At 41.0% G+C, this 27,788-nt stretch overlaps 1 protein-coding gene across 1 annotated transcript; it reads left to right on the top strand.

Moving 5' to 3' along the window:
- The first annotated feature begins 1,216 nt into the window (after positions 1-1,216).
- Positions 1,217-27,788, top strand: tsc1b (TSC complex subunit 1b). Its single transcript, XM_020636054.3, has 22 exons — positions 1,217-1,496; positions 6,092-6,299; positions 6,496-6,599; positions 7,907-8,059; positions 8,404-8,548; positions 8,939-9,093; positions 9,194-9,267; positions 9,369-9,547; positions 10,191-10,321; positions 11,660-11,825; positions 11,923-12,044; positions 12,703-12,796; positions 12,953-13,060; positions 14,103-14,766; positions 17,100-17,143; positions 18,460-18,626; positions 19,601-19,783; positions 19,991-20,101; positions 22,694-22,816; positions 23,944-24,131; positions 24,996-25,169; positions 25,509-27,788. The coding sequence occupies exons 2-22, from the start codon at positions 6,191-6,193 to the stop codon at positions 26,206-26,208; spliced, it is 3,894 nt and encodes a 1,297-aa protein (XP_020491710.2). The 5' UTR covers positions 1,217-1,496; positions 6,092-6,190; the 3' UTR covers positions 26,209-27,788.

Here is a 27,788-nt window from a genome sequence, read left to right as displayed (position 1 = left end):
TAAATAAACAACCAGCAGGAAAACTCCTTCAAAGAATGGGAGAAATGACTATAGTTCTCAATTACACATCAGGCCAGCAGCTAAACCTTTTTATCTCAAATAAACTGTTAATATGCATTAATCAATGACATTGATGCTAAAATAGGATTGCTTTATGAGTATGTAAAATAATTTGTATTTTTTATTTTGGATCCCCATTGGTCCAAAGTATAGCAACTCTTCCTGGGATCCACACTTACAAAGATGAAATTAAAATCCACACAAATTACATTGTTAAACATCTGAGAAAGAAACAGAAAAGGGACAATGACATAAATAATAACTGCAACAATGATAACAATTCAATACAAGCAAGATACAAAACAAGAAGACCAAGAAGAACCACAAAGGTCCTCTCTCAAGTGGCCATGTTATAGCTAATAAAATACAGTGTTAGACAAAACTTAGAATTAGTGTTATTACTTAAGGTATGAAAGTACAAGTCTGTCTGAAAAAGACAAAATTGATGAGATTGCAAATACTGAAATACTCATGGTAGGTCAAAACTGTAAGATAGTTAGTCACAATTTTGACTTTTTTTCCTAAAATTGTATTCAGTTTTTTATAGATAGTCAAAGTTATTATATTTTAAGTGTATTTTTTGTTGAGTCAGGGTTTTACTCCTGACTCTTGACAGGTAACATTTTACATTCAGAGAAAGAAAGGTACACATATTTACTTGTTATTAGTTTTTTATGGTATTTTTCCTTGAAATAAGCTAAATTAATTAGGGGCGGAGCTTTGAAAAAAAAAGTGCTAAAGCCTATAAATAAAGTTTATCATAATATTATTGAAGTAGTACTGGAGGGAGGGATCTATTTGTTTGGCAGATGACTTCAAATATCAATTAACTTTCTCAGGATGTGCATTCCCCACTTAATAGAATATCAATTAAATTAAATGTTTTAATTTAAAACTTTAATTGAAGGTGTTTGTTTTGTCACGTTTATCTTTATGTCTACCTTTCATTTATTCTTAGATTGTTTCACTTACTTTTCATTGTGTCTAATTTAATTGAATTCATTTTTTGTTTTTGCTGATATCGGCTTCTTTATTGATCTGTCAACTACTGCCCGCTACTGCCTTGTCAAAAAACAAAATCCATTATGCGCATGCGCTCTTCACATGTGGGTCACGCGAAACCGCATTACACTCACTTCATCCTTCCACCAATGGGGAGATGAGGAAAAAAAACAATCTTAGCTCTGCAGAATAGGAAAGAATTGGTTTGCGCATAGATACAATTACTACTTCTGTGTTTTTTAGAGCTGATTTAACGGAGTAACTACTAGATGCTGTTACCGTGACTGAGTTGTAAAAGTTGCGGCAGCGACTCACCGGGCGCTAACTTGTGGGATTATTTTGCATGCAGCCCGACAGCGGAGGCTGACTGCGGTGGGATGGGCTGTGAGGTGTTCAAGATGGCGGCGCCCTGTGGAGTGCAGCTACTCTAACAGGTAAACAGGTCTAATTTTTTACATCTAATGCATTTTTCTTTCAGCGGATCTCAACGCACATGACTTGTTTTACTGAACACAGGCTGCTCGGCTTGCTTTTCCACCGATTAGACTCGGCGGACAGGCGAGATGAATCGCCGACCGAGTGGTGGTCGCTGCTCCCAGCTAACGTTAGCTCTCAGCGCTGGGACTGACTTGTTTTTGGAAAGACCCAGTAGATGGATTTTGTAGATGCTGATGGTGTAATCATTAAGTCGTAATTGTATCTGCGTGTTCATATGAGGATTGCATATATTCTGGATGTGCATGAGGAAAGACGCCTGCATGTTGTTATAATCGGATAAAGTAAACCCAACCCTGCCCATTGTTCTCTGCGAGTTGTTTACGACAAGCAGCAGCCAGTGGTCAGTCCACATCCAGCAGCAGCTCCCTCAGCCTGTCCGGGCTCTGCACTGCTCACATAATGCATGTCAACAGCCGAACCATCATCAAGTCATTTAGTCTATATTTGTTTATTTGATGCATCGATATGCATATATTAACTGATATATTGAATTAACACCCCGTAGCTTTCTGCACAATGCTTGCTCAATGTTTAAGTTTCGGCTGTATATTAAACATAGCTTGAACAATAATTTCCTCTTACGATTTAATATCCTGTTATTAGCATGTGTCCACTCTGGCTCTCCTGGCACCATGTAGACAAAGTGGGTCACTGATTTCACAGTTTGACCTTCTCGACCCTTCTGTCACACAGTGCTGGACTGACTATCCTCACTGTCACCATGGCTAGTGTCTGTTTGTCACAACTTTACCCTAATTTATAAATATATATACACATCTTACTTGCAGGTCTGTAGGCAGGAAAGGAAAATCACTAGTTCAGTTTCCCAGGATACAAAGTCTGATCAGAAGTCAAAAATGTATCCTCTTAGTGTAATTATTGGGAGCTGTAGTCAGTACATCTAGCTGTGTTTCCTGTAAATGTCATGCCCTAAAGCCACATAAAAAATTTCCCCTCAATTGCAGGAAATATTTAGGCAGATACTAAATGCTTAATTCAAAGATTGTTGTCCTGTAGATTGCCATAATTACCATTTCAAATTATAAAAGTATTGAAAGTAATCCATACACAACAATGTCTTTTTGTTACCATCATTAACCGTAAATTATGTTGCTTTCACTCTAAATTAAGTATTTTTGGTTCCATGTTGCATTTAGACTATCGGGCAGACAACAGTTACAGCTAAACGTTATGCAGCCTCCCTGTTTCTATTTGAGTAAGGAATTTCTAAAGTGATTTGATTTGATCTTTATAGAGCTAAATGTTCAGGCATGCATCTAAATAGTTAAACAGTTGCAGCAGTCTGGTTAGTATTTGCCACATTATGTGTTTGCATTATTAAAATAACTGTAAAAGGCAACAACAAGAAGGATATTATCCAAGCTTACTTTCAGAACTTCGGTCACATTTCCAGTAGAAGGAGTCTTTAAACCTGATATAGAATAGTCCATGGTTTAGAAGGACTTAATGCAGTATGAGAAATTATTACAAGAGCAGGACGGAGCGACAATAAAATCACCTGGTCACCAAAATGTTTTAGTATAGAGTTAGAGGAGTTGTTGTGAGGCTGATGTAAGTGATTTGGGGCAAAATATGGAGTTAGCGGATCCACAGTGTTATGCAGTGTTTAATCCATTTAAGGCATAGGAAACAATAAGTAATATCGCAAATATGAAATATTCTGACATGTCTTTAGACTGTCAACGTGCAGTTAATATTTGTCCACCTCCTTTCCTCACCTGGATCAAGTCCAAACAGAACACAGCAGTTTGGTTCATGTTAAACCGTTCTCTCCAGTGGATCAAACGGCTGTTTGTCTGTTTTCTGAGCGCACTTTAAATATTCACACAGGAGTGCACACAGTCAAATGTCATTTCCAGAGTCTACATGGAAGTGTCCGGACTGCATAAAGGTTCTTTGTGTGCTCCTGAGCGTTCCCAAGCTGCCTGAGATCACAGTTAATTGATAACAGGGACACAATGCTGTGACTTCCTGCATTATTCAACCAACAGGAGCTTCTTTGAGCATGTATCATGTCTGGGTTTTTGTTGTCATAAGATTCACTTTGACATGTTTCTGTTGATCTAACGTATGACTAATGAAAATAAGACTTAATGTGAGGAGGATTAATGATCCGTTTCTTCTTGTCTCGCTCTCCAAAATTAGCTCCTGTTACCTTTTTTTCCCCCCAACATGTGACTCTCTGTTGGAAGATTATATATTTTACAGTTATGGACTAATTTTTTGCCTGTAAGCCCTTAAAAAAAACAACCAATCTGTGCAGCATTCAGGCACTGATCATCATCCCCTAATACGTGGAGTGTTGTGACCTAAGTGTTGAACGGAGATCTTAGGAGCTGATGAGATCTCCGGTGCTGATTCATTCCTCGTGTTAGAGACTAAGCTGCTGGGTGCAAGACACCCCGACGATAATGACCTGCCCATCAGGATTATTTATGCCTGTTTTTCAGAAGCACATTTGCTAGGCTTCCCCTGGCCTCCTTTATTTAAAATCACTACCCCAGTGTCTCTACATGAAAAAACCTCTACATGCTAATAGCCTGAAGTGGTGAACACATTAGGTCATGTTGTGGTTTTCCATTCCAGCCTCTTGTTTTGAATAGGAAGCTTTGAAATAGAAGTGTCTTGCCGGGTCATGTAGGGTATAGGTCATCTATTTGGATGTATAATACTGTCTTGATTACGTCGTGGAAGATATCCGCTTTATTCATGTGCTTAATCCGTTCTTAATCTGTTCTCTGAACTTTTCTTCATTTGTGCTGCATTCTCACAGTGTTGAAGTTTCAATCGTGTTTGTGAGGCTGTGACTCATTTCTAATATTCTCAACTGACTTATGACCTCGAACGGCTGCTAAGAACAAGCTAGTATAGATATAACATGCGCCCTGTGGTTGGAGAAACGTGGGATGGATGTATCAGTTAGTTATGTTACAGCTCATCATTTGGTGGTTTTGTGCAGGATGTGTTCGTGTATATGTTGGACTTCATGATACAAGCCATCTTTTTTCAAAGACTTTTTAACATACCATAGGGTTGCAATGTGTTTCCATGGTAACTGGCTCAGAAAATGTTTTAGTTTCATGATACATTTATGGTGATAAAAAAAATGAACTCATCACTTCCTATGATCCTTTAGGCAATTAAAACATAAAGACGTCATCACTTTATCTTACTTTCTCCAAAATGACCTCATGTCCTCTATTTGATATTTATTTTAAATATCATTAAAATAGGTGGAATTAAGTGGAATTGCTTGGTATCAAGTTTGTCATATACTATACAAGTACATTCGATTATATACTATGTTTTACTCTACAATGAGCCGGTTAACCAGTTTTACTATTGACCTGGGTTTAAAATATCACAGTTAATTAATCATAAAGGCTCTGCTACACCGGCTGTTTCTGTTCTCACTGGCAAAAAGGAGGCCGTAACATTAGTTTTGGTGCAACTTGCACGGAGAGAAAACAGAGTGACACCAGCTGTCGTGCAATAGCTAAATGTGTCGCCCATATCAAGCTACGCTACATTAGCTTTACCGTCACAGAGGGACAAAGCAGCGGAAAAAAATGTGTCCACTGAGGGAACGTGTGATGTCACTGTCAAAAATAAAAACAGGTGTAGAATCAAATGAATGATGGCTGAGTTCCATTTGGCTGCTCCAGTTTCATAGTGCATGTTGGCTCGCACATTCATTATGTGGTTATTTTTCAGTTCTAAGGGTTAAATGACTTATCTCACTCATTAAACATTTGTCATTGGTCCATTTTGTGCTCTAGCTTGTCTACAAACCCCCCTAATTATGCAAAAATTCATCCTCTCCATCTTCTGCCTGCAGAAAATTTGTGCTCAAACAGGCCGTTGGGAGATTTTCCGTTTGTGACATCACAAAGGGCAGTAACCCCTCCCCCAGGTGGGTGACACTCCCACAAGGTGTTTGTTCGGCCCTCTGAATCTGCCTTCTCACCTTAAATAATAGGGTATGGTGCAAGAAAGCCAAACCAAGCCCTTCCAGAGAGGGGGCGTGGTCAGACACAGCTCATTTACATTTAAAGGTATAGACACAGAAACAGCCTGTTCTGAGCAGGGCTGAACTAGAGGGGTTTATAGGCATGATCAAATACAGTTTCATAGAACAAGAAACTTCACAGACATGTTTTGGGGAGCTCTGAGACTTATTTAAACTGGATGAAAATGAGTATAGTACGTGACCTTTAACATTCATACTTAGTAGTAACAGAAAACTTGTTCACCATGTTTTCTGGCTCATTTCTGTGTTTTTGCATCTTACTGCCATCTTTAAATGATCATTCAAACCCAAATGTGTCTAAATTGAAGAAGGGCCAGATTCCTCTTAAGGACACAATCCAAATTTGTTTCCATTTTGAACAAATAACTGTAGCAAGACTTCCCAGCACTGAGTCGATATTATCACATGCCAACTAATCCTCGATCAGGGCTTTACTAATTCTGAGAAATGTTTTTGAAATCTGGTCTTGGTGTGTTGTAGAGGTGCCTGGAGACTGTGTTGGTGGGTGGCCCCAGGAGTCCTCCAGGCAGGCAGGGACGGACACCGTAAGAGGACACCACCGCCAGCACTGCCGCCACCATGGCCAGGGAGCAGCCCAATGTGGGGGACCTCCTCCCACTCCTGGAGACCTCCGACCTCCACCAGCTCGAAGAGATCAGAGGCCTCATCAACGAGCAGCTCAGCACCGGTAGGGCCACTAGTAAAACATCACTGTGTGTGATCAGTTTTCAGTTTGATAAGGCTTCAAGAAAGTATAACGTAACAGAGGACATTGGCTAGCATGAAGCTAACTGTGCTCTTTTAAGATAACTCTGCTATGTAAACCCTTTCCTGATTTATTAAGCTCTTTGTCTTACACATGATCCTTCCTGCTTTCCCTAAAGAGCGAGGGTCCATGCTGCTGAACGGGCTGGTGGACTACTTTTTGGAAACAAACTCTGCACAGGCCATGCATATCCTCTCCTCAGCCAGAGAACCACACGATAAGGTAAGAAATCCGCAAATGGGAGCTTAACGCCTGGCCACAACAAGGTTTTATACTGCAAAAAATGCATGTGAAAATCAGCTAACTTCAATGGAATTTCTACTCTTATAGGATCTAAATGAGAAGGCAAAATGAATCCACAGGAATGTTCAACACAATTTAACTTTGGTGCATTTAGAAATAGATTTTCACTGCTAACCTGTTAAAAGACACATTACACACACAGATTTGACCTCTGAGGGGACGGGCACGATGCCTTTTAAGCTTATTATGGTCACTCTGTTGCATCATCCACCTCGATGAACCTCCTCTGTCCGGGTAAAAAGAGTTCAACAGAAGAGGAATAGTTCACAGACAGCTACATTGTCTTTTAAATAAGCTGTTTGATCTAACTGTCTCATTAGTGACTGGACTAGGCTTATTAGCTGACATATTGCTAACCTTCTCACTGGCTCTGCCTTCCCTCTCCTTCCAACACTCTCTCTGCAGACTCTCCTTACTGTTTTCCATTTTCTCTTTTTGTGGTTGGGACAGGGGGTTTCTTTACTGGAGGCTTGTCCTTTGATTTTTATTTCTAATACCTGTTTATTTTCTTATTTATTCATTTTATTATTTTCTGATTTGTGTATTTGTTTTTACTATTTGATGCTTGTTTGGAAATGAATGCTTTTGATCTGAGTGCAGCTGTTACAACTTGGCAGTGTTGAGCTACAAAGCTTTTTAGCTCATTAGCTCATGATTGCTAATAGGACAATACGTAAGTTCAGCATGCTGCTGGACACTGCTGCAGCTTTGCAGAGAACAATGTAACTTTATCCAGAATATTGCACACATTTATTATCCTTCCCGATCTGACTGAACAGTTCAGTTGAGATCAAATATGACCTTGAACCTTTGTGAATCAGTTGTGGTAGGCTGTAACATATTCATGTCATAATGAGTATTTCTGGGGTCCTGCATCATTATATTTGCATTTAATAGAAATATCCTAAACCATCTTATAATAATAGAATCAGGAAAATAATCTGCATCCTTAGTTTGATTTTTTGAGTAGTTTAAAATGCTCCACACAGTAGCACATGTATAGACAATGAATAAACACTTTGATAAATGATTTTATCTGTATCTTTATGATATTATTAATCCCATGAGAGGAAATTCTATTGTACTCTCTGTTGTTGAACATGCTACACACATAAGCTATAATACACACACAATAATGTATGTAATCAACAATGAATGACATTTAAACTACCTCACCTGTTAAATACAGAGCTAACCTTGCTGACCCCTCCCTCCCTTCATTACAGCACCTTCTGGACAAGATGAACGAGTGTATGACCAAACAGGCCTGCCGGCTGCCCACCCTCACCCTGCTCGGCCACGTCATCCGCAAGCAGCCGTCCTGGATCCACAAGATCGCCCGATACCCTCTGCTCCTCTCGCTGCTCAAATGCCTGAAGGTAAAGACCCTGCTCTGATTCTGAGAATACAATTATATATGTGATGTCTGGTTGGACTCTTCTTTTTATAATGTCTTTATATATCATAAGGTTTTTCTGTTTGGATCATACTAGGAGCAGGTCCATTCATTATTCCAGAAGAGGACATTAGTTTGAATTTATTTCATCTTTTCTAAATCTGATGGAAGGCTTCAGTCCTCTCTGTAAGACTCATATGGAAGTAGATTTTACAGGCTGAAGTCATAAAAGTGTGTTGATGAACTCAAATGATTTCAGTCTGCGTCTGTCATCTCCACCCGTTGACCTCCCACTTGATTCTAAACCTCGTCTCCTTTTCTTTACAGACGGATACAGATGTTGTGGTGCTGATTACCGGAGTGCTGGTGCTGATCACTCTGTTACCCATGATCCCTCAAGCTGGGAAACAACACCTGTGGGAGTATTTTGACATCTTCGGCCGCCTGGCGTCTTGGAACCTGAAGAATCCTGGTATGTGTAGCCTGTCAGGCCTATATGCAACAATATCATCATATGTGCAAGTCTAAAGAGACATGTTTGACCTTAAGAAAGATAATAGTCCAATATTAAAAGTTCTGCTTGGAAGCAAAGGGACATTTTGCACACATTTACTAATTGATAATATGCAACATATTTTGACATCATATCTCTATTCAATCCCTCAATAGGATGCATGACTGGATGTTGCACTTGTGACAGTTTATGCAGTGAACTTGAGTGTGAATGATAGGAGGTCTGGGGAGATAAGCTTGGCTAAAACAAACAACATCAAACTGTTAAATGGTTGTGAATGTGTTAACTGTGTGGGCTCTTTTTTTGTTCGTGCTGAGTTCAAGTGTGTGTGATTTTCTGCACATTCAGGGCATGTTTCAGAGGTTTACTTGATCCACCTCCACGCCAGCGTCTACTCTCTCTTCCACCGTCTCTACGGCATGTACCCGTGCAACTTTGTGTCCTACCTGCGCTCCCATTACAGCATGAAGGAGAACATGGAAACCTTTGAGGAGGTAGTGAAGGTGAGAAACTGATCCCTGCTGCACCTCCATATTCCTCCTCATTATAGGTTTTGTAGATTAAAGCTACTATTATAACGCTGTGTTCAACCTTCCCTTATAGCCCATGCTTGAACATGTGCGTATTCACCCAGAACTGGTGACAGGAACAAAGGACCACGAGCTTGACCCCACCAGGTGAGTCTGACACTGCAGAAAGAGACGATTCAGCGTTGAATCTTTCTTTTTTTTACAGTCATGTGAATCTTTGTGACTGATGGTGCTATGCTTTGCTTTAGGTGGAAAAAGTATGAAATCCATGATATCGTCATCGAATGTGCCAAAGTGTCTCTAGACCCCAAGGAGGCCTCCTGTGAGGAGGGCTACGCCACCATGCCTGAGAACTTTTACCCCCAGATTCACCTGCGACCACAGGACTGCACTTCCAGCCCGTACACAGACCTCCACAGCAGCTACGGTCAGAACACTTCACAATGATGCTTTTATGATGGAGGCATCGAGTATATGATCTTTAATGACACCTTTAGGGGGGATACATTAAGATGTTTGTCTTGTAGAATAAACAGCTGCTATTTCTAGAAGTTCACAGTAGGAGAGGGCTTGAATGAAATCCTTTATCATACTGTATGTCATTTATATTCCCCCAGGATAGCACTCATTTTGATGATATAGTACATTTTCAGGAGAAATCTATAAAAAAAAGGTTATTTAAAGATTTGGAAATGTCCCTTTCTAGCTGACCCAGCAAATAAGTCTCTGTGAAAGGAGATATATATTTTAGTTTTTCTCATAGATTTGAAGAGAGTCTTTACCCTCTATACTTGCATCAAACAGTCTGTTGACTACGGCCGCTGTATGACCGACACTGCTCTGTAACTTTTTTTACTGCATGTTTTTTTATTGATCATTATTATTAGTGAAAAAGACATTAATAATTATTATCCAGAGCCCTCTCACAGCCTTGGACAATGATTTTTTTTTAATGAGACTTTGTTTTCTGACAGTTTTAAAGGACACCAAACACAGAAACCGCTAAAGATTGCAATTTGTTAAAAGCATTCTCCAAACATTGATCAGGCTGTTTGTCTTCTTGACAATAGGAAGCTCTTCTTCGACCCCGTTCTCGACCCCGTTCTCGACTCCGAGGCAGCCACTTCCCCCGCCACTGTCCTTGCCCCCCTTCTCAGGGACACAGTCCTCCCACCGCAGCCCACAGACCTCCAGACGGCAGGTAAGATCATCAATAACAGCATCACAGAGCTGTCAGAGTCCTGGTTTAGGTCACATGATTGGTCCGTCGTAACTTTGCCAGAGGAAAACACTAGAGCATTTCATTGTTGAGCTTTATTCTGGTCCTGTTTACAAATCCAAATATCACTTGTTAAATGTGCTGATTTGATTTCTTTCTTCTAAAAAACCACACCATACAAGTAGACAGATGGATTCTGGTTCATCAGAGTCTACAGATTGGCATACAGGCCCAAGCTTCAGGAATAACAGGACATGCCCCCCTGTCCCTGTCCTCATCCTGCCACCTCTTTAGACACAACCCTAAGGGCTTGTTGCCATGGAGATTCTGTCTTTCCACTCCTCTTACTGGGCCAGCCACTCTAGGGAGGGGCCGGGGTTGTTTTTCTCCTCCCCAGGGTCCGTCTGAGGGTTTGTCCTCGCTTTGCACTCCCTTTGACCCAGACCCAGAACAAATCTGGTGCGCTTTTGAGATCCACCTATTGTGTTAAAAAAAAGTAGTGCTGATCGGCCAAGACACGGACATTAATGTGCGATCATGAACACCATTTTATGTAATGAATGTCTCTGTTAAAAAAAAAACTGTAAGCTGTATTTTAAATGTGTTAGTCTACAAAATGTTTGAACACACATGCCCGCTGCAGCCTCTTCACATGTGGACTGTTACATCAGCATGTGAAGAGGCTTTTAATCACCTGTGGAGGAAGCCACCTTTAGAAGGACTCAACATGCACACCTCACTTTGCACTGAACAAAGTTCACAACAGACTGAAAAGTCTGCGTTAATAACGATGAATCAAGACTGCCTTCTGTTCTCCTTTTGTTCTCTGAGTATGAGTCCTTCCTTCCTGTTTATAGGAGTGTCTTTAGTGTCTTTCCACTGTTAAAAGTCCTCCTCACTCCTCGTAACAGTTCTTCACATTAGGTGCTCTCTTAAGGGCTAAGATGCTTTGTGAATAACTTTTATCTTTTACCAGGATCTACTCTTAACCTTAGGGGGGAATTCTTAGAAAACATTATGATTCTAAGAATTTTTGCAGAATTTCCTCACTAGAAGCATCTCCATGTACTGAGGAGGCTCTGTGAATACGGCCCCAGGTCTAGACTGTACTCTCTGATATATTATCTACAAACACCCAGTGTTCAGCCACAATGAGCTAAGCACTCCGCTACACTTAGCAAGGAAGAACTTCCTTGCATAAAGACATAATCTCCCTGCAAGAAAGGGGGAAAAAAAGTTATTTCTGCAAAATGTAAGAAAATTGAGGAAACTCAGATTTGAAAATCATAGGTTGTGATGTGTCTCTCTACCATCTTGCAGAACTTCACCTGTGAACTCAACTCTTCCTGTGGGGGGAAGGACCCTCTGTGGAGCCCCTCCTCGTTGTGTGGCATGGCCACACCCCCTTCCTCCAGGGGCATGTCACCCAATTTGGAGCTGTCCCACAGTGCCTCACACCTTCCCAGCCGCTTCCACTGCACATCAGGTCAACACTCGCATCATGTGCATGAACGTGTACGCTATTCAGCTCAAGCGTCTACGTTTTCAACTAACGCTTATATTTTCTTTTGTGACACGAACAGGAGGGAAAGGAACCCCCGCCTCCAGCACTCCAGCCACCTCCTCCCCACCTCCCACCCTGTCGGACGACTTCCCCATCATCTCCCTACCAGCCAACACAGTCCAGTCCAGTCCACCAAGAAAGGTTCCTCCCCTCTTTTCTTACATGTTCCAGTGTCAGAGAATATATGAGGGACAGTTTACTGTTTGTGCATTTCTCTCTTTTTTGTCTTTTCTAATTATTTTCCTTTCATGAAAGATTTGCAGGAGGCCACTGTTTTTTTTATGGTTATTTCTGACCGTATTTTTACCACTTTTATGAGTTGTTGATCCAGTAATTGCTCAAAGATTTTTGTCCTTCTGTGTTGCTCAATTCGGAACAAACAAAACAAATATGGCTGCCAATTTAAATGATGTACTTGAAACTTGAGAACTCATTTTTTCTGACAGCAGGAGGCACATTGATGTATCAAAGGGGTTAAAGACTGTGAATGATCACACAGGAGAAGCGAGAGGAGGTCATTATAATTATAATATTATATTACTGGTTCTCAGCAGGAGTCTGGTTTGTTTGGATGTGTGGCAGTGTTTACTTTTCCCTATATTTATCCCTATTATACATTAAAATAAACATTAAATAAAGAGTAAGAGTTTATTTTCAGCATGCCCTGCGTGTCCTTAAACTTCAACTCCAGCTTGCAGGATGTGTAAATGTCGTCTGGAACAGAAACAGTTGAAGCAAGCTACCCATACATTTTACTGAAAGTATGATGAGATAACTTTTACCTGTGTGATGTTTGCAGGACCGCCGACATGGAGAAAGCAACAAACCTGCCCTGGTAAGACAGGAGCCGGTGAAAGATTCAGAGAGGAGTGCAGAGGCAGTTACAAACAGAGGTCAGTGAAGTCAAACAGCAGTTATCTTTAAAGGTCATTACACTTCATCCTTGTACTTCCTTTATCTTCAAACCCACCACATCAGAGGTGTGTGTAGAGTTTGATTGGCTCTTTGGAGATGTGACTGTTACTGAGCACCACACATTTCCTCCTCAGACGCAGGAGCTGCCGAGAACATCTCCATGACTCTGACCGAGCTGTCGGTCTTTATGAAGAAACAGGAGCTGGAGCTTCAGCTGAGAACAGAGAAAGAGAGGGAGGAGGGTGAGTGTCAGTAGAAGCGGATCCATTCAGCGTGTAAAGAACAAAGGTCTCATTGTGGCCCTCTTCCTCCACTTAAAAAGAACTAAAATATGGTGTAGATAAAGAAAGAAATCTGGCAGGGTGACTAAATGAAGCCCCTTTGAATGATAGTTTGATTTCACAACAGTGTAACTCAAAGGTTTTTATATGTGTGCACTCCATTGAAGGCTTGTTATGTGAAGCAAAGGAAGCTGTGAGCCTGATTGTGTATTTGTCCCTGTGTGCTTTGAAACACTCTGACTCACATCTGCTAATCCATAGTATGTACCTGTTCCAGTTTTAATGTACCAATAAGATATACAGGATAGCAGATAGTTAATAAATACAAATAGGACATCACTATCCATATTTACAACTATGCAAACAAGTGTACAAACACTTGCATTTTTATTAAATTAATAAAATCGTAAGGGGAAGATGATTTTTATCCCAATAGGAAAATTCCTCTATAGACAGACAAATCCTTAAACCCTGTTTTGGAGAGATTATTCATTTTCTTATGATTACAATCACATTTTGTAATCCTTTCTGATTCCTGACTAAGTCAGTCATTACTGCGCTTTATTTTATCCAAACCAAAAAGTTTTGTTTTTTGATTGCATATGTTTTCATGTGAATGAATTCTCCTCCTCTTCCGCTCAATTAGCCTGAGCCATCATGCTAAATATCAAGGATGAGAACACATACCTGTTCATATCCCTCTGTGCTCCTCTAGCTCTGCACTGTTATTGGTTTAAATCTCTTGTACTAAAAATAAAATGCTCATACAGTACTGTGAACCACTTTGATAAAAGCACCTGCCAAATGGTACAAGCTCTGCTGCGTAAGCTCGCTCCCCTTTAGGGGAAACCACAAACCCCCAAGCCTTTTGTTTTTCTGACTGCTATGGTAGGAACCTGGCACTTGTTGTGAATGCAGAGATATTTAAGAGCAGACATTGACATTCACAACAAGCATTCAGGTTTTCTTTTACGTGATCCTCCATATGTCGTTTCTGCTGCAGCCGCCATCACAGAGGAGCTGCTGAAGATCACTGAGGATAAGCAGGAGCTGTCGGGCCTGAGGGGGTTTGACTCCCCTTTCTATCACACCACAGAGACGCTCACCGGCTGTCAGGCACAAGACAAGACCCTCTCCAATCACCAGTCTGGAGGCCCCGTTCATAACACGCACCATGTGGAAGCGACCCCTGACAAAGCTGAGAGCACTGCGAGTACCAGCGGTGTGGGGAGTGAAAGAGGAGGAGGAGGAGGAGGAGGAGGAGGAGGAACAGGGGGGGACAGCAGGAGCTCAGCCCTCGGTCTTGAGCAGTCCTGGTCATTTCAGTCATGTTTCACCCCCATCGATCACCACCTGCACCGGAGCCCCTCCGCCCCGGAAGATGACCTGGGAAAGTTTGGGATGTTCTCCCCGAGCCCGTGCAGCAAGACCCCGGCCCCGGTGCCATACGAGTCCTTCTTTGACCTGGCTCTCCCGAGGGCCGCCTCGCTCTTTGTGGGCCAGAAGACGTCGGAGGCGGTGCACAAGGCGGCAATGGAGAGGCTGTCGCAGTGGGAGGAAGGGCTTGAGGACGGGGAGGAGGAAGGAGTGGTGTCTGCTTCGCCACTGGAGGTGCTGGATCGCCTTGTTCAGCAGGGGAGCGACCACCATGATAAAGTGCTCAAGAGGTAAGCCATCCCATCCCATTGTATCATATTTTATCCTATCCTATCATATCGCTTGCTATTGCATTGGTGCAAACTATCAAGTGTGCACAGTGCGGGAGTTTAAATGTGTTTTTTGATAAAAACATCAAGAAATGTGGTATTAAAACCAACATTAGTAACAGCAGTTTAAAAATCTTTTTTATGTGTATTTTTCCAAATGTATTCTCTATGTGGCCTACAAAACCTGTACTGCAGTAACAACATTACATGACAGGTGTTTCTATCCCCTCTGAGCTGCTGCAGATATTCATAAGCCAAGTGACCTTTAAACCCTGGAAAAGGTTTTAGGTGTTTTTAAAAGCAGACTTAGATAAACTCTTAATGTTAATAATTAAACAGATTCAGAGGATGGTGTTGTTGGGTTGAGGTATTTTGCTGTTTCCCTCAGTGTGTCAGAAACCCATGTTTATCGTTTCTGAAGAATCTCCGGAGTGTTTGGATGTCCTGTCCACTGTGCACAGCTCGCCTGGGTTGTTTTCAGGCTGTTTCTGCAGCCAAAGGAAACACCCACTTGAGGACAAGTATTATATTGTTCAGAATCTGCCACCCCCTTACTTTCTCCATGTGAACACACACACACACACACACACACACACACACACAGTACCGGTGCTCAGAGCCAATAACACAACAGCAGAGACTGTGTCTGCAAAGTCATCTCTGGACACATAGTAGTTCAGCTTCACTCATTTCAGTCGGCCTTCTTCCTCAGATTTGACTCTCTTCATCTCAGCCAAACACACTGAAAAAGAGCCTGACGTATGGCTGTGACAAATAACTTCTAAACACTGAAAGCAGGGGGAAGTCTTGCCTGTCTCTGTCTGTTGTGGTAAACATTTAGTTTGAAATGTAGTTAATCTTTAAGGCTAAAGCTGATCACAGTGCTGTTGACTTTGGCTGGAGTTTGCGCTGTATATAAAATGTAACTGTAGCCTCATTGTCTTGAAAATGTAATCAAATGTAAGTAATTCTGTAATTCCGCTCGTGTCCAGCAGGGGACCGCTACACCAGTGGCTAAAAGTGTTGTTTAAAAATATCTAGGAAAAAAGGAGTGCACTTTTCAAGTGATTTTATAACCATGGTTAACATTGTCTTAATGAGTTCATGCTGTTGAACACTGGTTTTGAGTCTTCTTCAATAGGATTAAAAAAATGTTTTATCATATATTCTAAACATGCTCGATAATGGCAAATATCATAATCACGATTATTTAGATTGATATTGAGATCATGATTATCAAACACGATTACTTGTTGATTTTACGATGTCTGCATCACACGCAGCTATTAAAATAAATGTGTGAAAAAAATATAAATTGGCGATTTTTTTGAGTGCCGTGGTGATGTTCCCTTGTGGTCAAAATGTAACAACAAACACTTTTAAATATTTCCCACACATGACAAAAACCTGTGGACAAAATGAGCAACAACACACCATGCAGCGAAGTTATTTATGCATATTGATTATCTTGTTTTCATGATTGTAGGATGACAAAATTGTAACTGATAATGAAAATAGATTAATTGCGCAGGCCTAATATATCCTCATTTAGAATAGAGTAGAAGTTAAAGCAGCTCATGCTTAAAAGGGCCTGGCTACCTGTGAGTGACAGGTTGCACACATGACAATCAGTCAATCAGATGGTAAATGGATTTGAGCTTGTAAAGTGCTTTTTATGTCCTCTGACTACTCAAAACGCTTTCACACCGCAGGTCACACCTAACCTTTCACACACTGATGGTAGACTCTACTATGTAAAGAGTCCATCAGAAGTAACTAATCCAATTCATGCACATTCACACGCTGCCGACAAAGCAGCGGGACCAATTTAGAGTTAAGTGTCTTACCCAAGGACACATCGGACATGTGGCTGCAGGATTTGGGGATCGAAATGAGACAACAAACTCTACTGAGCCACAGCCGCCCTAAGTCAGAGTGGAGAGTGTAGCTCTGCTTACCCCACAGCTCATTGAAATCACTTTTTTTTATATTCAGAAATCCAAAAGACGGCCTAAAAGCCAAAGACAAGGCTCCAAAACATTGTCCAGTCAACAAACCGATGGATTACCATAGAAGCTACCTCCCTTATTTCTCTCTTTCCTGTAGCAGACACTGTTGCATTTATTAAAAACATTTATTAGTAAACATATTTGGATTGTTATTGATGCTGTGCATTCTCATTTTAGAATAGTGATATCATTCGACTGTGAGACTGCCATGAATGACTGCAGCGCAGCTTTACAGAGAATCATCCACATTTTTCTCATGTGCTTCTTCATTCTCTCCTTTCACAGATTACCTTTGCCAAGTAAGTCAGCTGACTGGACGCACTTTGGAGGTAACACACTCACACGCTGATAAAAGAAGCTCTTGTAAAGACTCCAGATGGAGCGTTATTTAGGCATGACTAGTGATTCATCACGCGCTCTGAGACGTGAACATCATGTTAGAACCAAGCCAGACAGGGAATTTGTTCAACTGAGGTTAATCAAACACACACACACACACACAGTTCCCACAGTCACGCAGAACTCAATCAGCTCAGAAAATCAGAAGTTGGCTCTTTTTTTTAACCTCCTGTATGCACTCGGTCAACCACGCTAAGAATCAAAAAAAAATTCTCCAGCTTCAGCTTCCAACAAGATACAAACCCTCTGTGTTGTACAAACTCCCTGCCAACTTTGTCATTACTACTCTGGAATTTAATCATCAGCCCTGATCGACTGATAGGAGTCAGGTACTCTCGATCCCATATAAAACAAAACTCCACTCAGCGCCTGAAGCTAACTGACAGGAACTCACCAAAGGCTGTTTAAGTCTGCCATCAAATTCTCAGGAGAATCTTTTCTCTCTCTCTGCTCTCCTCTTTGTTCGTGCTGACAAGTGAAGCTCTGTATTCAGAGTTATGTTGGCCGATTCATTTAAAGAGACACACACACCAAAACGGAGCGTTCTGAGAGAGCTGGTTTATACAGGGTCACAAACCTCCTCTGGTGCTTGATTCATGTTATATTTTGACCAAAGCACAGCACAGATGTTTCATTTAGACCACAGGGGACTCTTTGAAAAGGTGGAAAAGGGGATAATATGTCCTCTTTAAATGTCATCATACATCAGGATCTTATTTTGAAAATCACATATACAAGATTAGAAATCCAAGTAGATGCTGAATGCCAACATTGGTTACTTAACCAGTTTAGAATTGTTCTGATAATTTCACATTTTGTTTGCTGAAAATAAATATAATCTACTGACAGTTGTTGTTTTAGGCTTCAGGGGTTTCTCTTAAGTTCAGTGCAGTCATGAAAATATGTAAAAAATCTCATGCAATATCCTAAAGAACAGATTTAGGAAAATGTGTCACGTGATTGTCATTATGTTTGTTTTTTTCATACATTATGATCCAGATGACACAGTAATATCAAATGTTTGTGTTATGGTATGACCTATTTAAAAGACTGTTGTAAGCTAGTGAAGGACGGTACACATTTCATTGCTTTATATTAAATCATTTTTATTAACCTACACTATTTTTCCCGTTATATACTCCTTAAATAACTTGTGCTTTCCACTCTTAAATAGTCATTAATATTGTGAATGTGCGTCAAGTGTGTGTCTGTGTGAATTACATTATCATTACCACGGCCTCCCCAGGCTCGGCTCCGCTGGACGAGCTTCACACGCTGCGCAGCCAGCTGCTCCTGCTGCACAACCAGCTGCTGTACGAGCGCTACAAGAGGGAGCAGCACGCTGTCCGCAACCGACGCCTCCTCCGACGCATCATCAACGCCACTGCACTGGAGGAGCAGAATAACGCCATGGCAAGTTTTACATGTGCTGATTACTCCAGATTAACCCTGTTTGAGCATGTGAAAGCTCTTGCTGCCTCTATATGACCCAAATGCATCTATATGACCCTCCAAAGCAGGCAACAACATCACGGATAAGACTGACCATTTCTTTATTGTTATGTTAAACTCCTGTTACCGCTGCCTTCATGGCAAACATTCAGAGTGAGTGCAACATTTGAGGGTTAAAAGGAAGCATGATGAGATTTTGTTTGTTTGAAAACACAACTTGCACATGTACAGGAAGACTAAGCAAAGACATACGACTTCACTACTGTTCCACAGGGTCTACCAAGATTAACACAAAATGAAAGTTAATCACAGTGCCTTGAAATGAAAAAATCATTCTATACTAATAACATGGTAGATTTGTTTATTGAGATGCATCACCACAGAAACCATTTAGCCTCTCAGGTTTGATCCCTCAACTAGTAATGTATCATTTAAGCAGAGAAGAGGAGAAAACATGGCTGAAAAAAACATCCTCTGATTACTGAGGTATTTGCTGCATTTAGACAACTGTTTGCTGTCCAAGTAGCCAAGGATTATTTTCAGCACTCTGCAGAGAAAGTGTGTGTACTGCCAGACAGACTTCCTTTTCACATGTGTTGTTTACAAAGAAGTCATGAAGGCTGTCTGTCTCCTCGGATAAAATATAAACACAGAGGTGAAACACTGAGGCATTCATGCCCCTATCAGCTGAAAGAGTAATTAAATTCCTACTAATCTTCTGAAAAATGGTGTGTGTGTGTGTGTGTGTGTGTGTGTGTGTGTGTGTGTGTGTGTGTCCTTCCCGCTCTCACTTAAAGACCTGCTGAGATAAAAATGTACAAACTGCTGCAAAACGCCTTAAACACTTGTTTTTCATGACATTCAGAAACTCATTTGCATTTTGTACTTAACTTGTGCATCTGTGTGTGTGTGTGTATTAATGTGTGTGTGTGCAGAAGGATCAGCTGAACCTGCAGAGTGTGGACATCGTATCTCTGAGGGAGAGTCTGCAGGTGGAGCAGCAGCGGTACAGGCAGCTGTGGGATGACCGGGAGACGGTGGTGACCAGGCTGCACAGTCAGATCAGACAGCTGCAGCAGGGGCGTGATGACTACTACACCAAGAACCAGGAGCTCCAGGTACACACTCAACCGCACATACACACACACACTTATGATGCTTTGTACTGATTCAAACTATCAGAGGTTTGCATCACTGCAGAGCTCAAATATAATCACATTTCTTAACAATACAATGACATTGTGAGAATGTGTCTGTGGACTGTCACCACCTTTATGAGATATAGTTTCACTCTTTTTGAATCTAGTTGTGTTTTGTGTCCTCAGAGTAAGCTGCAGGAGTGTCAGAAAAAGATGGATGAACTGGAGGCGGAGCTTCAGAGGGCCAACAACAAAGTCTGCCACACTGGTCACCTTCTCAACCAGATGACCATAAAGGTAAGAAGTACTGCAGGATTTCAATTGACTGAAAAGAAAAGAACAGTTATGCTTCAATGCAGTGCAACTATTCAAAGCGCAAAATGTAAAAACAGGAATTTAAAAGTGCTGCGGACAAAGATATCAATCCAATTGCAGAAACATTAGAAATGGAATTTGGAAATGTTATAATTATATTATAATATTATTATTATTATATATTTTTTGTTAATTTTTTACAGCTGTTTTAGATTTGGTCTTTGCAGTTTCTTTTTTTTTTTTTTTTACCCTTTATCATTTTATTCTAGTCTAAATCAACAACAACTTAAAACATTTTACTGACTAAAAATAGTCTCAATATTTGAATCATTCAACTCAATTCTCAACCTCTATTTTAACTCGAAAGACACTGAGGTTTCCCTCATTTACAGTGACGTCGAGTTCACAGCATAGAAGAGGGGGACACAAATAAAAAGCAAGTAGAAAAGAAATCAGCAAAAAAAAAGAAGAAGAAAGTAAACAGGTTTAGTACATATCCAGAAAACAGCCAGCAACATATCTAAAAACAATTTCAAGTTAATGAGCAATGGTCCGGTACTCTGGCCTTAAAGGCTGCATATGAGGGCAGAGTCTTTATTTTGTTAATTTGAATTACATTCCAGGAATTAGGAGCATCGAATGAAAAGGCAGTTTTTCTCAGATGTGAATATGCACAGGGGACTTCGGGGTCATTACTTGACTCAAAACGTTTCCTTTTTTAAACTCATCAGTGAGCCTCATCCAGGGATCCGACGTTGGTATGAAGGTAACGGGTTGATCCAAGTGTTCAAATCTGTAAAGCAACTTTTCACTCTGTGTAATATCCAGATGACGTAGTTTAGTGTTATAATGTAGCCAACAGTCATGCGATCATGCAAAGCTGATGTGTTCTCCTCATGACTCATTCCTCCCAGCTCGTCATTATCCACAGGACGTCTCCGACTGACGTTGCTGCGGTGCATTGCCATTTCCTTTCTGTTGAATTATAGGCTAAATAAAGTCTGTCAGGATATCTGTTCTCTCCCCCCCCCCCCCCCCCACACCTGATCAAACCCGCCTTGCAAGGATGCCAATCTCATTACCTGTAGGGCTAAGTGAGATTCAGGGGGATCCTCTCACAACCCTCAACCAATTCAACCAGTTAGAAGACTTTTTGTGTTTCCACAGACAGATAAGACGCTCAGTGGGGATAAAATCATGGATCTGAAATGTCGGAAAGACAACCACTGACATTTACATAACAAAACATAAGTGTGATCAGATTTTTTTTTAATCAAAGATCTGATTGTAGCTCAACAACATCTCATCCTGGTCATGGAAAACTTACCAGAGGCTCAGAGAGGGGTCGTTTCACCTCTGGACAATAGTAGACATTATAGGGAGATGGTGTATTGGTGTATAAGAGAATAGATTCTTTTAACCTAATTTTCTGTCTATTTTCTTTACCCTGTCATTTCCAAAAGCTTTATTGTTTTGATTCTTGTCTTTAATGTGTGTATCCCTTACAGCACTTTAAGAATTATAGTTTGTTGTGATATAGTCAGTTGTTGTATTAATATAATTAAAGACCTCTTTACCTCAATCAGTGAAACTTGCAGCCAGTATTTCCTGCACAGTTTGAATTCTTTAAAAAACAAGTCCTGCCAAAGAGAAGGATTAAAGCTGTCTTCCTTTTCATCTTACATGTCTGGGCAGGTGTTCAATTCCAGATAAGGAGATAAACATGTCCCTGCTAACAAACACACATGGACACTGTTCACGCAGCATTTTGTCCCTGGCAGCTAGCTGCTTCCTGTTCAGTCAGCAGGATTGTTTGTTTGCAGCCCTTCAGGCCCGCCCTGTGCACAATTCAGACCGATATGTTAACTAACGGAGGACTTTAGAAAAACAGCAGGCGGACTCGGGGGCAGTTTGGTCAGAATTTGGAAGCGCACACGTCCCTCGCCCTCGTCCTGCCATCTCTCTGCAGACTGCAGACTGTCCCAGGGCTCGGTTGCCTTGGAGATGATGGCTCTCCCTCTCTATTTTTGGGTCAGTGATGCGGGGGGTCTTGGTGTTTTTCTGCCTCCTGGGGTTTGTCTGAGGTTTGACCCAGACTGAACAAAAATCCTGATAAACAAGGAGCTGTTGGTTCAGGGCATTTCAAATCAGACAGCATCCATGCAGTTTACCAAAGAGCCTTTTATAATGGAATTAGATTATGAATATGATTGAGGGGCTGAATGGTTTAACATCCTGTGAGGTCAGGGACTGGGTGCTGATTTCTATTCATTTTTATGAGCCTTAAAGCGTAACATTTCATTTAAAGTTGACCACGAAGTAAACTTCTGTCATAAAGTATTAGAGTCAGACTAAAGTAACCCCTCTAATAAAACCCATGCATTCTGATTCTGAAATACATGTGTGAATATTTTTTCTGCATTTTGCTGAATGTATTCCTCAGTGAAGTACCTCGAGCCGAACACTGAAGTTGAAATGTTTGATGTCTTCCCTGATATCTGTGGATAGATTTGATTTGTAGTGTAATCGCTGCTCTGCCCTCCGTCGTCATTGTTTGTCTCGTTTGTCCTTCAGCTGAGCAACAGCGAGAGCACCCAGCAGCAGATGAGCTTCCTGAACAAGCAGCTGCTGCTCCTCGGGGAGGCTCATAAGCTGTCCATGCAGGAGTTACACCACGCAGGCGCCGATAATACAAAGGTATGGCGGAAAGAAAGGTTTGTGTGTGTGTGCGTGTTTGTGTGTGTGACAGGTGGAGGAAACTGCAGAGGCAACATACTGAGGTGCAAAAGGGAGACTAATTGGGTTTGGTGGGCGTTGAGTCAAAATGTCCAACATGGTTTTTTTTTTGCTTTGCTGTAGCATCATCGTTCACAGAATAAAGCGTGCTTTTAAAGTTTATAAATGAGGTCACCTGACATCCAAAGTCAATCTCATTAGCACATTTGTGTGTTTTACTCCAGTGTTCAGTGTTGAAGCCACAAGTCTGGAATGTGACTGTTATCTACCAGACTCACAAATTAAGTTATGCTGGCAATATCGTGTCGAGCTAGACAGCCTTGATAGTTAGTTAACTTTGGTTATGGAGACGCCCCTTTGTTCCTTCATTTTAAAACTCGCCTGCTCTAACACATCTAAAAATAATCAGAATCAGTGTTTATTAAACACATTTACACATACACTGAATTTGACTTGTTTGGTGTTTTGGTGCAAAATAATTAACAAGGAAATGTAAAAACAGCAGAGCTCCTGCTGATAGCTTGAATACAATAAGATGCAAAATATAAAGGCTATTGGAAAATATATGATAGAATATAGAAACACGAAATGTGCAATGGAGGAACAGTGCAGGTCTGTTCAAGATTGCATGCAGTGTAGACATAAAATATTAAGTCCAGTGTGCGTTAATGTAACGCACAGATTACTCTAATGTTCTCTGACTGTGGGGCTGATGAGAGGCTGTGTTATGTGGGGGAGGGGAGGGGGAGGGAAGGCAGGGACATTCTGATGAGGCTGACAGAAGAGGGGCAGAAACTGTTCCCCATCTAAATATAAATGACAATCAGAAGTGATACATTTCAAGTATTTGGATTGACATTTAAATGGTTCCTGTACTTGTTAAAAGGTTGATAGTAACAGATAAATGTGAATACTGTAAAGAAATGTATTGTAGTAAAAGAATAAGTACATTTAAAATAATATTAAGACCTCTTGTGGAAAACAGTAAAATGTTCTTACATTTTGAAATCTGAGGAAATAGCTCCTCAATCCTTGAGGATGTCTAACTATTTTTCACTTCTTGTTAACCCTACACTTTCCTCATGCAGGAGGCCCAGATGCTGAAAGTTTCTTACGGGAAAGAAGTGGAGACGCTGAGGCAGAGCCTGCTGGTGCAGGGTCAGAAACTGGAGGCATCGCAGCAGAGAGTAGCCGAGCTGGAAACACACCTCACCAAGAAAGAACACCTCATTGTGGAGCAGAAGAAGTTCCTCGAGGATGTCAAATGTCAAGCAAGGTGGGTGTGAACCTTCGAGTAATCACAATAAGGTTACATCAGAAAATAAGGCAAATCTTGTCAATAAGGCATCATTCATTTTGTTTTTGAGTACTTATATTTTTTCATTTCATTTTAATTAGAGCTGTCAGACGATTCAAATATTTAATTGTGATTAATCGCTAAATTTAAATTTTATGATTAATATAATTTTTAATCGCTTGTTTAAAATTCCATTATTTTTCATTAAAAAATATAAATTGTCAGGCTTTTATTTTGAATTTGTATACTGTCTTAAGCTGAGAGTACTTTACTTGCTCTCTGAATTCAACCCTGCTTTTATTTTGAAAAGAAGTTAGGACCTTCTGGTAGATCGAAGGTTACAACATTAATTAACTACAGAAAAAGGAACTCGTTACAAATCAAAAAGTAAATTAAAAGAGCCCAAAGGAACAGTTACAGAGGTGCATGTTTGATGTCATAAGTTGGATATAACTTTTGAATCTGAGCTGTCTAAACATTTTTTAACATGAATTGATACAGTCAAAGATGCAGCAGTGTCGTTCTTTTCCATCACTGTGACTACAGGGAGACACTTATCCACGGTGCACCTCAAGGGACAAAATAATACGGGATTAATCGCTATAAAAACATTCATTCATGAATTTCAGACCTTAATTAATCGTGATTAACTAGTTAATGCTGACAGCCCTAACTTTGATAGATGCTGGTACAAAGCTCATGTAAAATGCTAGTCACCTGTTTCTTTGCCTCCATGTGTAATCAGTGTCCCTTCCCTTATCTCTTTGAGTTTGCTTGGTTTTTCAATTGTTCTCATTTTGTTCAGCATTGACATTTTCCCATCTCTTCTCTGTTTGTTTGCAGGTCCGAGCTGCAGGCCTCAGACAGCAGGTATCAGGCTCAGAGGAGAATCTCTCAGCTGCTGCAGACTGAACTCCTGCAGCTCTACAGCAGAGTGGAGATGGAGGCTCCAGCCCGCACGCTCTGCAGTTCACCACCAGGGGGCAGAGCTAACCAACACAGTAGTGCTGACTGCAGGTCAGACTCATAGAGCTTTTGACCCATTTAGTTTTGATTATATATTATATATTATTATTATTATTATTATTATTATTATTATTATTATATATATAGGAATATTTTTTTACATCATTTGGTAAAAGTTGCAGAAACCTTGATACTGATGCTCTGTACTACTTATTTTTTACACCATGAAATATCAAAGATATCTTTAGAAACAGAAAATCAAGCTGTTAAAGTAACTCTACGGATACATTTAATTTATGTGTAATTAGTTAATTGTATTCAAAGTGGTACTAACATAAATACTATTTTGGAAGTTGGGTTTTTTTTCTTGACATGTTTTGTCGTCTACAGTGTCATGGGGCCAGATGGACCAAGTAAACCTAACACCAACGAGGAGGCGGACAGTAGACAACCACACAACTCCCCTCGAGGCAACGGCAGCACTTTATCGCCAGGGCAACCGAAGGCGACTAACTCTTCCAAGACAACAGCTAACTCCATCAACGGCAGCCAGGACTTGGCCCCGCCCCTGCTGGTGGAGCCCTCCCCATCATGTCCCCACGGCAACTCGCTCACACCACAGCACCACTCTGAAGCCCCGCTCACCGTTGGTTCCTACCCCAGCGCCAAGAGCTTCCTGGGCATGAGGGCGCGGGAGCTGTTCCGTAACAAGAGCGAGAGCCAGTGTGATGAAGAGCAAGAGCAACCGCCACCGCGCCTGGCCGGCCTCGCACACGGCCTGAAAACTGAGCTCTGTGTGGAGCCGCCCTGCCCAGGTATTATCGCCCCCGTCAGCCCTGTACCTTCCCCCATCCCCAATCCGCCCCCTCTTCAAGCTTCTGCACCTACTCCTACCCCAGCAACCCCTCTCACTGTGCCCACCAAGGAGCCCCCGTCTGAGCCTAAGCAGCGGGCCTCCAGCCAGGAAAGCCCCAAAAGAAAAACAGGGGCGGGACCAGGTGTAGGGCGGGGTCACGCAGGGTCAGGTCGTCCCCGGCAACAGCAGCTAAAGATCATGGACTATAATGAAACACATCACGAGCACAGTTAGAGACACAGAACTGAGCTGGGATGTAGGACTGAGACTGAGAGACTGAAGTTTAACGATGGAGAAGAGCTACAAATCAGAAAGAGTAACATGTCAGCAACTCTTTGGATTCAGTGTTATATGTTCCATTCCTCTGAGTGGACAACAGGATTTCCCCCTAGTGTTGCTCGTTATTTTTTTTATTTTTTTTATTTTTTTTAAATACTTATTCATTCCCCTGAAGAATTGCAACAAGGTTAGAGGGAAACAAATAGGATGTTTTGTTACCAGTGAATATGCTAAACTCATACATGTGGTTATGACTCAAAGATAAGCTGACAGGATGAGATTGAAGTTTTCAATCACTTACACGGGACACTGTGAATCTGACGTTTAAAGGGCCACTTCCACTGAAAATGTACATTTCACTGCCAGCTGAGTTTAGCTGTAATTTGCCCAGATTTTGAAAAATGCCTCTGAGATTCAGTTTGCAGCATTGAGATAATACTTATTTAAAACTGGGCATCAAGTTGTCCTCCAAAAGTGTATCAGGTTTGTTTAAATGTTTTGAGGTCATTTGAGGTCAAAACCACCAGAGCCGAGTGACACAAGGAAATTTCTTTTTTTTTTATTATTTCAGTGAAATGGCCCTTTGAAAATGGTAGTTTTTTTTTTTTTTTTTTTTTTTTAATACTTTCAATCAGAACAGATGAATAAATCCACCAAAAAAGCAAGATAAGTTACTGTCGTCACAGCCAAGTGTTGGGCATGCTTAAGGATTGAATTTGGACTGAAATATGTTTGTGATATCAGAGTACATGTTGAGCGAGTGTTACATTGAAGCAGTGGAAGTGATTGGTACGTAGAGACGTTTCTTCTGGGAAAAAGTTAGAAGTTGACATTTGACTTTTTTGTCCAAAATAAGTCAGGAGGAGAATAAAATGTGTGAATGTGTATGTGGGACTGACTCAGTGATGCAAGATTAAGTCAGGAAAGTGTATGAAATTTAGAAACGGATGAAATATTATGCTTTTTTTTTTTAATTACACATTCTGTCGTACCTTTTTTACTTTTTATTTATTTAGCCGTGAAGGGCATTCAAAAGGACATATTTGAAATTGATATCAGACATTGCAGGTGAGGACCAGCTGATGATTTGGAAGTGACATGTTTCGGGCTCCAAAAGGATGAGTGTGTACATTCAGCCGATGCAATGTGGGAAACAAAAAACAAAATCATCAAATTCAAGAAGGCTCCCATTCTGCAGGTTGACAAACATGGAGTTACTTCATGTCTCTTAAGTATTATAAAGTTTACTCCGGTTTTGGAAGTTGTTAAAATCCTGTTGTCCACTGGGAACTCCTGCTGTCACTTCCTTTTGCCTCGCTATCTAAAGCATGTTCAACAATCCACTTTAAATGCCAACCGTAGTAACTACAGCAAATCAAGACAGAAGGTACAATCAGCACAAACTGAAGAAAAAACAAGGACTCTGACCGGAGCAGGAGAAACTGGGACAATATGGCAAAAAAGGAAGTTCTTAAAGCAGTGGCTTGTGTTTAACTGTGAACAATAAAGATCGTCTTCAATGTTTTGCACTACAA

Source organism: Labrus bergylta, chromosome 17, assembly GCF_963930695.1.
Source record: "Labrus bergylta chromosome 17, fLabBer1.1, whole genome shotgun sequence".
NCBI classification, from domain to species: domain Eukaryota; kingdom Metazoa; phylum Chordata; class Actinopteri; order Labriformes; family Labridae; genus Labrus; species Labrus bergylta.
This window is presented reverse-complemented; position numbering and strand designations above follow the sequence as displayed.

Bases quoted from the DNA above. Each gene is read 5' to 3' on its own strand.
- tsc1b (XM_020636054.3), top strand. From the start codon at position 6,191: ATGGCCAGGGAGCAGCCCAATGTGGGGGACCTCCTCCCACTCCTGGAG. The intron at 13,061-14,102 runs GTGAGTGTCAGT...TTTCTGCTGCAG, and splicing joins AGAGAAAGAGAGGGAGGAGG to CCGCCATCACAGAGGAGCTG. The intron at 14,767-17,099 runs GTAAGCCATCCC...CTCCTTTCACAG, and splicing joins CATGATAAAGTGCTCAAGAG to ATTACCTTTGCCAAGTAAGT.